Source organism: Cyrtonyx montezumae, unplaced genomic scaffold, assembly GCF_038088225.1.
Source record: "Cyrtonyx montezumae isolate F1298 unplaced genomic scaffold, pur_monq_1.0 scaffold_30, whole genome shotgun sequence".
NCBI classification, from domain to species: domain Eukaryota; kingdom Metazoa; phylum Chordata; class Aves; order Galliformes; family Odontophoridae; genus Cyrtonyx; species Cyrtonyx montezumae.
This window is the reverse complement of record NW_027072035.1, coordinates 10,819,675-10,832,073: the sequence shown is the minus strand read 5'-3', so window position 1 is coordinate 10,832,073 and position 12,399 is coordinate 10,819,675. Positions and strand designations below refer to the sequence as shown.

General features: G+C 38.2%; 1 protein-coding gene across 1 annotated transcript in view; it reads left to right on the top strand.

Moving 5' to 3' along the window:
* The window catches only part of APC (APC regulator of WNT signaling pathway), a 94,024-nt gene extending 82,534 nt beyond the window's left edge, over positions 1–11,490 (top strand). The window contains exons 12-16 of the mRNA XM_065744257.1: positions 93–232; positions 988–1,065; positions 2,147–2,263; positions 3,235–3,449; positions 4,004–11,490. Of these exons, the coding sequence (XP_065600329.1) occupies positions 93–232; positions 988–1,065; positions 2,147–2,263; positions 3,235–3,449; positions 4,004–10,571 (7,118 nt within the window). The 3' untranslated portion in view covers positions 10,572–11,490. The remainder of the gene's footprint in view (positions 1–92; positions 233–987; positions 1,066–2,146; positions 2,264–3,234; positions 3,450–4,003) is intronic.
* The last annotated feature ends 909 nt before the right edge of the window (positions 11,491–12,399 follow it).

The window sequence follows — 12,399 nt, the reverse complement described above, 5'->3', positions numbered from 1 at the left end:
TGTATAAGATGATAATATATCAGGATATATATTGATATCAGGATTGCAATTTGTTGTTTTTTTTTTGTTTGTTTGTTTATTTGGCTTCTAAGGAGGTTTGCAAGCCATTGCTGAACTGCTGCAAGTGGACTGTGAAATGTATGGACTTACAAATGACCATTATAGTGTTACATTGAGGAGGTATGCAGGAATGGCTCTGACAAATTTGACTTTTGGAGACGTAGCAAACAAGGTGAGAATCAAATACAAAGTAATTTCAGTTGATAGCTGTGTTTGAATTGAAGCTGGCTTACAGGTGAATAAATCTTTTTGATAGGATATTGGATTTAGGCTCAAGGGAGAGACTTAAACAAAAACAACACCTACCATTTTGCTTCATACACCCTTCCATGTCAGACAGCACTTTGTCAGACTGCCCCTCTGCTGCCACCTGGCACACATCAGCAACATGTAACAGAGTACTGGAGGGAAGGTTCAACTTCAGCACTACCATCTGCCTCTGACATCCAGGCCAACATAATAAAAAAGGAGCTATTGCATCTGGAGTAGCCCTCATACATTTGCTGCTCAGCTGACAAGTAGCACCATTCTGACACACAATTCATTTTTTAAGAATTTTTAATTGTACTTTGTTGCAGACAACTTCTAATGTAAGCCTTACAGTTTTTCGCTTAATAATACATGCATTAAAAGCTGTTCTTCTGATGTAAAGATTTCTAAACCGGTACCATTCTGGATCTGGTCCTAGACCTATTGTAAAAACTATAAAATTTATCACAATTCTACCACTTTGGGTTTTCAAGAATAGAAACTGAATTTGATTTCAGTAGTTGTGGACCAAGTATTTATTATTGGAGACAAACATTACTAAACTTTTTTGAACTTCAGAGATGATCAGCTTAAAATATCAAAGTATTGTGCATCAGTAAGCCACCTAATCTGTCATTTAAAACTACTTTTTTTCTATTCTCTTCTGATTCCTATCAGGCTACATTATGTTCGATGAAGGGCTGCATGAGAGCTCTTGTAGCCCAACTGAAATCTGAAAGTGAAGACTTACAGCAGGTAACAATGCAATTAGATATTTCTTGTCTATTTCACCTATTTTGCAGCACTTCAATTTCATTACAGTGTACTGAAAGACGGTACTTTTCATTTCTTTTCTTAGTATTTACTTTCCTTCTACATATTTTACCTTGCTGTCACTTCTTTTTGTACTTGAATTCTGTCTTTCCCATGAAATTACAAGGTTGCTGTCCACAGCCTTCTCTCTCTCTCTCTCTCTCTCTCTCTTTTTTTTTTATTAGATTCTGTCTTGAAATATGCTGCATTCATCCTAGCCTGTTTTTTCTTTTGTGATTGTTTTTCTTGTGTTGTCTTGTCTGCATTAACAAACTTGACTTAATCTTAACTTAACCTGATCTGTTGATGGAAGTTCCGTTTTCAAGACAAGTTTAAGCAACCCCAGATTCTCTATTTTAGTTTACTAATGACAGTGCTAATAAACAGAGGGTTATTGCAATAACCCACCTGGTTTCTCCTACAATAGCAGAAAGTAAATAATAGCAGAATAATAGTAGAAGAAGCTCTGCTTCAAAAGAGAATGTACATTTGACTTCACAGGGATGTTCAGTATGTACATATATGTTCTCCACAGCAACACCTAGAGAAACTTAAGTATAAGCAAGGTGGTGTGACACCTGAGTGTCTCTTCCAGTGGCTCCTGCTTTATAGAAAAAAATATCCTGAAATGAAGTCCTAGGATGATCTAGGGATTTGAGAACACAGACATAGCCCATTTGTATGAAGCTAGTTTTAAATTAAATATTAAATCAATATACTATTGTAAACAATTATTATGATAAAATCAAAGGAACACTATATAATCATCACTAAAGCGTGTCCCTTAGTGCTACTTCCACACATCTCTTAAGTACCTGTCAGGACAGGGACTCCACCACTGCCCTGTAAAGCCCATTGAAAAGCTTGACCACCCCGCCTGTGAAGAAATTCTTCCTAATGTCCAGTCTAAACCTCCCCTGATACAACTTGAGACCATTATATATGCTTTTGTATATATATCTATACAATATGCATATATTTGTGTAAATATATATAGTTGTTTTTTTTCTTTCATATTCTGCAGGTCATTGCAAGTGTGTTGAGGAATTTGTCCTGGCGTGCAGATGTAAACAGTAAAAAGACACTACGAGAAGTTGGGAGTGTAAAAGCACTGATGGAATGTGCTTTAGAAGTTAAGAAGGTATCGTGTATAAGTGCCTATGAGATAACATTTTTTGAGACATTACATTTAATTTACACAAAACAAATGTATTGTGGTCTTTTTTGACATAAGCTGTATGTCAAATGTTCAGGGTGTTTTAGGTGACTTCAGAATTAAAGTTACTTAAAGTTATGTTAGAATTGGTAAATAGGTCTGCTTTGAGTTCATAAAATCATGATATTACCTCAGTACTAATAGTATTTCTGTAATTTTATTTTTGAGGGTTGACAGCTTTTGCTTTTCAGCTTCCTTGTGTCTTATAGCTTTGCAATTTAATAAAACCTCTTCTGACTTCAGTGGTAACTTCCACTTCTGTCATTTTCTAGATAAATTCTTGGTATACAGACAAGATAATATTCTACCCCAGAGTCCTCTGCCAGCTAATCTTCAAACTAGTTTTACCATTATGGCAGCTAGCAAGGATTGTGGCTGATACTTGAAAAAATTTCTTGCAAGCAATCTATTGCTGAGGGAAAGAGGGAAGCAAACAGAAGTTTGCCTGCTTTGCTGTATGCCTTGGTTGATAAACTCATTAGCCCAGAAAGCAAAAACTGGAACATACCTAACTCATTTGTGAGGAGAGGCATCTATAGGAAAACAGAAAGCAAAATATCAGGCATTAGCATACAAGTGAAATTTCATCCAAACAAAAATCAAATTGTACTGATACCGAAAAACAAATTCTAAAACAAATTCCATGGTCAGTGAATCTTGTTTCTTTACAAATGTGTGTTAGAATTAACAAGACTTTAAAAAACATTAAAAAATCTGTGGGCTATAGTCCTGCAGGTTGAGTAGGAATTACTAGTTCAGTTTAGTCTTTGTCCATCTTTGGATCAGTGGGAATTAGATCTGTGACAAACTCCTGCCAGCTAACTTTAATACTTCTTAGGGCTTTAAATCAGTAGTTGAAAAACTTTTCTAATCATGTCACTTTGTTATTTTCCTAGGAATCAACTTTAAAAAGTGTCTTGAGTGCCTTATGGAATTTGTCAGCACACTGTACTGAGAACAAAGCTGATATATGTGCTGTTGATGGTGCTCTTGCATTCCTAGTTGGTACACTGACATACCGGAGCCAAACAAACACTCTTGCCATCATAGAAAGTGGAGGAGGAATATTAAGAAATGTTTCTAGCTTAATTGCTACTAATGAGGACCACAGGTGGGTATACTTATTCTGAAAAATTGTAGTGATACCAAAAACATGGTTAAAAGATAGCTTGTATGCTGAGTCTTAATATGAATGCATCTGTAGTAATATAAAATACAGTAGTTTGTAACAAATCGGCAGGTATTCCTCTTAGCAGAAATATGCAAACAGATCAATATCTGCTGCTTGTAAATGATGAATAGTGCTAGGGTCTTCTCATGGAAAGAAAAGATTCCTAAGTCACTAGGAATTCTTTCTCATGGAAACTATGAATTCTTTCTCGTGGAAAGAAAAGATTCCTAAGTCACCTAAGCAATGTGAATGGAAAAATATATTAGAGAGAGAGGGTAGGGTGATAAAACACAATTTGTGTTCATAGTAGCATCTGATGAGCATTTAGATGGGTTCCATAGCAATCGAGGAAATGTAAGATAAATTTGCACTGAGTAGTTGTAATTGTCCTTTTAAAGGACTAACCTGCTTGTAGTGTGGTATGTTTTTATTTTGTCTCTGATTTGTTGGAAATGTCACTTAAAGATTTTTTGTTTTCAATTACTCAATACCAGGCAAATCTTGAGAGAGAACAGTTGCTTACAAACCTTGTTACAACACTTGAAGTCACACAGTCTGACAATAGTCAGTAACGCCTGTGGGACCCTGTGGAATCTTTCTGCACGAAATGCAAAGGATCAGGAGGCACTATGGGACATGGGAGCAGTCAGCATGCTGAAAAATCTTATTCACTCAAAACACAAAATGATAGCAATGGGCAGTGCTGCAGCTTTAAGAAATCTCATGGCAAACAGGCCAGCAAAGTATAAGGATGCTAACATTATGTCTCCAGGATCAAGCTTACCATCTCTTCATGTTAGAAAACAAAAGGCACTGGAAGCAGAATTAGATGCACAACATTTATCAGAGACTTTTGACAATATTGATAATTTAAGCCCAAAAGCATCTCACCGTAATAAGCAGAGACATAAGCAGAATATGTACAGTGAGTATGTTTTGGACTCTAATCGACATGATGATGGAGGATGCAGAACAGAGAGTTTTAATACTGGTAACATGACTGTACTTTCTCCATATTTAAATTCTACAGTATTGCCAGGCTCCTCTTCTTCCAGTAGAGGAAACATAGAAAACTGTCTATCTGAGAAAGACAGAAGTCTTGATAGAGATCGAGCAGTAGGTGTAAATACCTATCATCCAGCTACAGAGAACAGTGGGAATTCCTCTAAGAGAATAGGAATGCAGATTCCTACAGCTGCAGCTCAAATTGCCAAGGTTATGGAAGAAGTGACAAGCATGCATATTCCACAAGAAGACAGAAATTCCGGTTCCGCTTCTGAAATGCACTGTTTGACAGAGGACAGAAATACCACAAGGAGAACAGCTACTGCCCTTACTCACTCAAATACATACTTTCCTAAATCTGAGAATTCAAGCAGGCCATGTCCTGTGCCTTACACAAAAGTGGAATACAAGAGAGCATCAAATGACAGTTTAAATAGCGTCAGCAGCAGTGATGGCTATGGTAAAAGAGGCCAGATGAAGCCTTCCATTGAATCTTACTCTGAGGATGATGAAAGTAAATTCTGTAGTTATGGTCAATATCCAGCTGACTTGGCACATAAGATACATAGTGCAAATCACATGGATGACAATGATGGAGAACTAGACACTCCTATTAACTATAGTCTTAAATATTCAGATGAACAGTTAAACTCTGGAAGGCAGAGTCCTTCTCAGAATGAAAGATGGGCAAGGCCTAAGCATGTAATAGATGATGAAATGAAACAAAATGACCAAAGGCAGTCAAGGAGCCAAAGTGCAACATACCCTGTCTACACTGAAAGTGGAGATGATAAGCACATTAAATATCAATCACCTTTTGGACAGCAAGATTGTGTTTCAACATTTAGATCAAGAGGATCCAATGGTTCAGATCAGAACAGAGTAGGGTCAACTCTTGGAATTAATCAGAAAGTGAATCAGTCCTTGTGCCAGGTAGATGATTATGATGATGATAAGCCAACCAACTATAGTGAACGTTATTCTGAGGAGGAGCAGCATGAAGAGGAAGACAGACCAACCAATTACAGCATAAAGTACAACGAAGAGGAACATCATGTTGACCAACCCATTGATTATAGTTTAAAGTATTCAACAGAAGTTCCTCCCTCTTCTCAGAAGCCCTCTTTTACTTTTTCGAAGACTTCTTCAGTACAGAGCACTAAAACTGACCACATTTCCTCAAGCAGTGGGAACACACCAGCCCCTTCAGCTGGATCAAAGAGGCAGAATCAGCTTCACCCAAGTTCTGCGCAGAGCAGAGCAGGTCATGCTCAGAAGACCACCTCCTGTAAGACTCCTTCTATTAATCAGGAAACTATACAGACGTACTGTGTGGAAGATACACCGATATGTTTTTCAAGGTGTAGCTCCTTGTCATCTTTGTCATCAGCTGAAGATGAAATAGGACGTGATCAATCCACACGTGTGACTGATACTAATAATACACTACAGATAGCAGAACTGAAAGAAACCAGTGGGGCCCTATCTGCAGAAGCTTCGGGAAGTGAAATCACGTCAACATCACAACATATCAGAACAAAATCCAGCAGGCTTCCAACTTCCAGTTTATCACCTTCTGATTCCTCCAGACATAAAACTGTTGAATTTTCTTCAGGTGCCAAGTCTCCCTCAAAGAGTGGTGCGCAGACTCCCAAAAGCCCACCAGAGCATTATGTACAGGAAACTCCTCTCATGTTCAGCAGATGTACTTCTGTAAGTTCCCTGGATAGTTTTGAAAGCCGTTCAATTGCTAGTTCAGTTCAAAGTGAGCCTTGCAGTGGAATGGTGAGTGGTATTATAAGTCCGAGTGATCTTCCAGACAGCCCAGGACAAACAATGCCTCCAAGCAGAAGTAAAACACCACCCCCTGCTCAAGGAGTTCAAGTGAAAAGAGATGTACCTAAAGGTAAAGTACCTAGTACAGAAAAGAGAGAGCCTGGTCCTAGACAAGCAGCTGTAAATGCAGCTGTTCAGAGAGTTCAGGTACTGCCAGATGCTGATACACTATTACATTTTGCCACAGAAAGTACGCCTGATGGGTTTTCTTGCTCTTCTAGCCTGAGTGCTCTGAGTCTTGATGAGCCATTTATACAGAAAGATGTAGAGTTAAGAATAATGCCTCCTGTACATGAAAATGAGCATGGAAATGAGGCAGAATCGGAACAGTCAGATGATACAAAGGATAACCAAGAGAATAAAGCAGAGAAGCCTTCTGAAGCAGAAAAAGACATTCTGGATGATTCTGATGATGATGATATTGAAATATTAGAGGAATGTATTATTTCTGCAATGCCAACAAAATCTTCACGTAAAGCCAAAAAGCCTTCTCAAGCATCTGCTCCAAAAATACCTCCTCCTGTAGCTAGAAAGCCAAGCCAGCTGCCAGTTTACAAACTTCTGCCTTCCCAAAGCCGACTGCAATCCCAGAAGCATGTGAGTTTTACACCAGGAGATGATATGCCACGAGTATATTGTGTTGAGGGTACACCAATAAATTTTTCAACAGCTACATCTCTGAGTGATCTCACAATAGAATCACCACCAAATGAGTTGGCCAATGTAGACAGTGGGGGTACAGGGGCAGAGTCAGGGGAATTTGAAAAGAGGGACACTATTCCTACAGAAGGTAGAAGTATGGATGACTCTCAGAGAGCAAAGAGCATAACTATGACTGGACCAGGACTGGGTGATGACAAAACAGAAGAGGGTGATATTCTAGCTGAGTGCATTAACTCAGCTATGCCAAAAGGAAAAAGTCACAAACCTTTTAGAGTGAAGAAAATAATGGATCAAATTCAGCAAGCATCTACATCTCTAAATAACAAAAATCAATCAGAAGGTGAGAAAAAGAAGCCAACATCACCAGTAAAGCCTGTTCCCCAAAATAATGAATACAGAGCACGTGTAAGAAAAAGCACAGATTCTAAAAGCCAAATTAATAATGAAAGAAGCTATCCAGAGAACAGAGATGCAAAGAAACAGAATCTTAAAAATAATTCTAGGGATTTTAATGAAAAACTTCCAAATAACGAAGAGCGTGTAAGAGGAAGCTTTACATTTGATTCCCCTCATCATTACACACCCATTGAGGGAACTCCATATTGTTTTTCACGCAATGATTCCTTAAGTTCTTTGGATTTCGATGATGATGATGTTGACCTTTCAAGGGAGAAGGCAGAACTAAGAAAAGGAAAAGAAGTAAAGGAAATAGAAACTAAAGACTGCCCTAACACAGAACAGTCTTCAAGTCAGCAACCAAATAACAGGACACAAGTTTGCCAGAAACACCCAACAGGCAGAAGCCAGTCTAAAACTTTCGGTCAGCCAAATAAAGATATTCCAGACAGAGGGGCAGCTACAGATGAGAAGACGCAGAATTTTGCTATTGAAAACACACCTGTTTGTTTTTCTCGCAATTCATCTCTTAGTTCCCTTAGTGATATTGATCAAGAAAACAATAACAACAAAGAAGGAGAACCAGTAAAGCGAACTGAGGCTCCTGATTCACAGGTAGAATCAAACAGACCACAGACTTCTGGTTATGCACCCAAATCATTTCATGTTGAAGATACACCAGTGTGTTTCTCTAGAAACAGCTCTCTGAGTTCTCTCAGCATCGACTCAGAAGATGATCTTTTGCAGGAGTGCATTAGTTCTGCCATGCCTAAAAAGAAAAAACCATCAAGAATAAAGAGTGAAAGTGAAAAAAGTAATTCCAGAAATATAGGTGGTGTATTGGCAGAAGATTTAACACTGGATTTGAGAGAGATACAAAGGCCAGATTCAGAGCATGGTTTCTCACCTGATTCAGAGAACTTTGATTGGAAAGCTATACAAGAAGGTGCAAATTCTATAGTTAGTAGCCTGCATCAAGCTGCTGCTGCAGCATCACTGTCTAGACAAGCTTCATCAGACTCTGATTCTATCCTTTCATTAAAATCTGGAATTTCTCTGGGATCACCATTCCATCTTACCCCAGACCAAGAAGAGAAGCCATTTACTAGTAATAAAGGTCCACGAATTCTTAAGCCAGGAGAGAAGAGTACACTGGAATCTAAAAAAGTAGAATCTGAAAGTAAGGGAATCAAAGGAGGAAAAAAAGTATATAAAAGTATAATTACAGGAAAAGCTCGCTCCAATTCAGAAGTTTCGAGCCAGTTAAAGCAACCACAGCAAACAAGTGTGCCTTCAATTTCACGTGGTAGGACAATGATTCATATTCCAGGAGTTCGAAATAGTTCTTCAAGTACTAGTCCTGTTTCCAAAAAAGGCCCCCCATTCAAAAACACAAATTCCAAGAGTCCCAGTGAGGGTCAAGGTTCAGCTAGTTCGCCAAGAGGAGTAAAGTCATCAGCAAAACCTGAGCCAGCTCCTGTAACTAGGCAACTGTCAGGGTTGAACCATGGTGGATCAAGTAAAGGACCTTCTAGATCAGGATCTAGAGACTCCACTCCTTCTAGACCTCAACAGCAGCCATTGAGCAGGCCTCTGCAGTCTCCAAGCCGAAATTCAATTTCTCCAGGAAGAAATGGTGTAAGTCCTCCCAACAAACTGTCTCAGTTGCCAAGAACATCATCTCCTAGTACAGCTTCAACTAAATCTTCAAGTTCAGGTAGGATGTCATATACATCACCAGGCAGGCAGATGAGCCAGCAAAACCTTACCAAGCAAACTGCCTTACCTAAGAATACCAGTAACATTCCACGAAGTGAGTCTGCTTCCAAAGGATTAAACCAAATTCTCAGTAGTGGTGCATCAAATAAAAAGACTGACCTATCCAGAATGTCATCAGCAAAATCTAGCGGAAGTGAATCTGACAGATCTGAGAGGCCTGTTCTTGTTCGCCAGTCAACTTTTATTAAAGAAGCTCCGAGTCCTACTCTAAGACGTAAATTGGAAGAGTCTGCTTCATTTGAATCTCTTTCTCCTTCCAGACCAGATTCTCCCACAAGGTCCCAACTGCAGACCCCAGTTTTAAGTCCCTCACTTCCTGATAAGACCTTATCTTCTCATTCAACTGCCCAAACTAGTGGTTGGAGAAAATTACCCCCTAATCTGAGCCCTTCTGTAGAATATGATGGGAGGCCAGCAAAACGTCATGATATAGCGCGTTCTCATTCTGAGAGTCCATCTAGATTGCCAATCAACAGATCAGGAACATGGAAACGTGAACATAGTAAGCATTCCTCATCACTCCCTCGTGTAAGCACTTGGAGAAGAACTGGAAGTTCTTCCTCAATTCTATCAGCTTCTTCAGAATCCAGTGAAAAGGCAAAAAGTGAAGATGAGAAGCAGCATGGAAATTCGCTTTCTGGACACAAGCAAAGTAAAGAAAGCCAAGCACCAGCAAAAGGTACTTGGAGAAAAATAAAAGAAAACGAAATCCCCCAAATAATGAATGATCCTCAGCATCCTTCCTCGAGTGCCACAGGTAGCTCTGATTCCAAAACTCTAATCTATCAGATGGCACCAGCTGTCTCTAAGACTGAGGATGTTTGGGTGAGGATTGAGGACTGCCCAATTAACAATCCTCGATCTGGAAAGTCCCCAACTGGAAACACTCCTCCTGTTATTGACAGTGTTTCAGAGAAGGGGGTTGTGAATGGCAAAGATTCTAAAGAGATTCAAGAAAAACAAAATCCAGGGAATGGAAGTGTTCCTGTTCGTACCAGTGGTTTAGAAAATCGTCTGAACTCTTTCTTTCAGATAGACAGTCCAGACAAGAAAGGCACTGAAACAAAACCTCTGCAGACCAATCCTGTTCCTGCACCAGAAAACAGTGAAAGTACTCTGAGCGAGCGTACACCGTTCAGTTCCAGTAGTTCAAGCAAGCATAGCTCTCCGATTGGTGCTGTTGCAGCAAGAGTAACTCCTTTCAACTACAATCCAAGCCGTAGGAAGAGTAGTGTGGACAGTAGTTCTGCTCGACCATCACAGATCCCAACACCGCTAAATAACAGCACAAAGAAACGTGACTCAAAGTCTGAAAATACAGACTCCAGTGGAACTCAGAGTCCTAAACGTCATTCTGGCTCTTATCTGGTGACTTCTGTTTAAATACATCTAAAAACAAACCTGATGTATTAAATACAGCAGCTACTTAGAAGTTTTATTTCAAATGAAACTTCAAATGATGGGGATTGATTTTTTTGTTTGTTTGTTTGTTTTTGTAAATAGGTTTGATTCTTGTTAGAGAGTCCTTGTTCTGGAAGCCATATTTGATAGTATACTTTGTCTTCACTGGTAATATTTTGGAGGAAAATGTGATTGACAGTTTGAAATAAAATTGCTAATGCAAGTATATTTGTACAGTATGTTTAACATTGTATTTAATTAGCATCCCATCCCATAATCCTTTAAATATTGCTTGTCTTGAAATCATTGAACATTGCATATAGAGATGATAGAGTCATACTGCTTTATCAATCGTTTCTAGACTACAGACTGACTAAACTACATCAGGGAAGAATTGGTATTATTTATGCAAAAAATATATACTCAGTTTAATATTTGTGAGTCCATCTAACCCAGTAATTAATCATGTGGCTGTGAAATTCACAGTAATATGGTTTCTGCTGAACAAGCATTCCCAGCCTGCTTTTCTGCATGAATGGAACTGATGGTTATTTTCTGAAGTAATGATAACAGTTGTGGTCACATAATGTGCATAGATAGTTATGGTGTAACAATTTACACTTTCTTTATGACCTGGGGAAAAGAAAAAAAAATAATAAAAAAGAAAAAAATAGAAAAAAAGAAAACTGTGTAACTGTAAAACTTTCAGCAAAATTATTTCACCTGAAATAGATTTCATCTTCAAGTAGGTAGACTTTTATTTTTACTTTTATTTGTTATGCTGTAACTTGTATATTCTGGTATTTGAGGTGAGATGGCTGCTCTTTATTAATGAGACATGGGTGATGTCTCAACAGAGACTAAAATGAACGTTTCAGAATAAATTATTACTATATGTAAATCGTGTGTGTTACTTTTACATTACATAAGAATACAGTATTTTACTTTGAGATGTCACCTTTTAATGCATATAATGCACTAACACTTGTGGCCTGATTCAGGAGAATCTTGCACCCTCAATATTCATTCTTAATGACTGAAAATGGCTGTTGTAGGATGCTTGTAACAGTTCCAAGATCAAGCCTTAGGTCTTCTGTAATATAACTGTAATTGAGACAGTTTCACCCATCTCAGGTGTATAACAAGGCTAAAGGCAAGGTATTTCAAGAAGTCAAGTGGGATAACTGCTTTCATCACTGCAAACTGAAAGAATATTACGTGTATAAAATGATATTTATAAATTGAAACTTTTTTTTTTAATTGGGGATATAATGTGGAATGTGAAGTAGTGACTACTGTGATATGAAATTTTAATTCTATTTGAAATCATCATGCAATTTTTTTTTTAATTATAAAGGGAAAAATACCACAAGAGACTCATCACAAAATGTTTGTTGTAGTAGAGGAGTGATTCTGTATGCAGACCAGAACCTTTGTTGCCTCCAGGCTTTTTGATGCAAATATGGTTTGTACTAGAAAAATGCTGAAAAGACAGATTAGTGCTTTAAATATATACGTAGCTTAAATCTAAGATTCGATTTGAAGTAGAAATGTGAGCTGATATTAACTATTCTGTGCATGATTGTACAAACCGCAAAATGGCATCAGTTGTGTTCTGTGTCAGCTGGACTGTTTTTAAGTTAGCATTCTAAGTAGCTGGTCTTCAGGATTCAAGATGCCCTAATTTTAAGTAGCCCTGAAATAATTTGCCTTTATGATAGGTTTAACACTGTCACATTGTATTGCATCTGTGGCTCTTGTGCTTCATCTGCTACTAAGATTAATCAATTTTACCTTAAATTCCACAGAA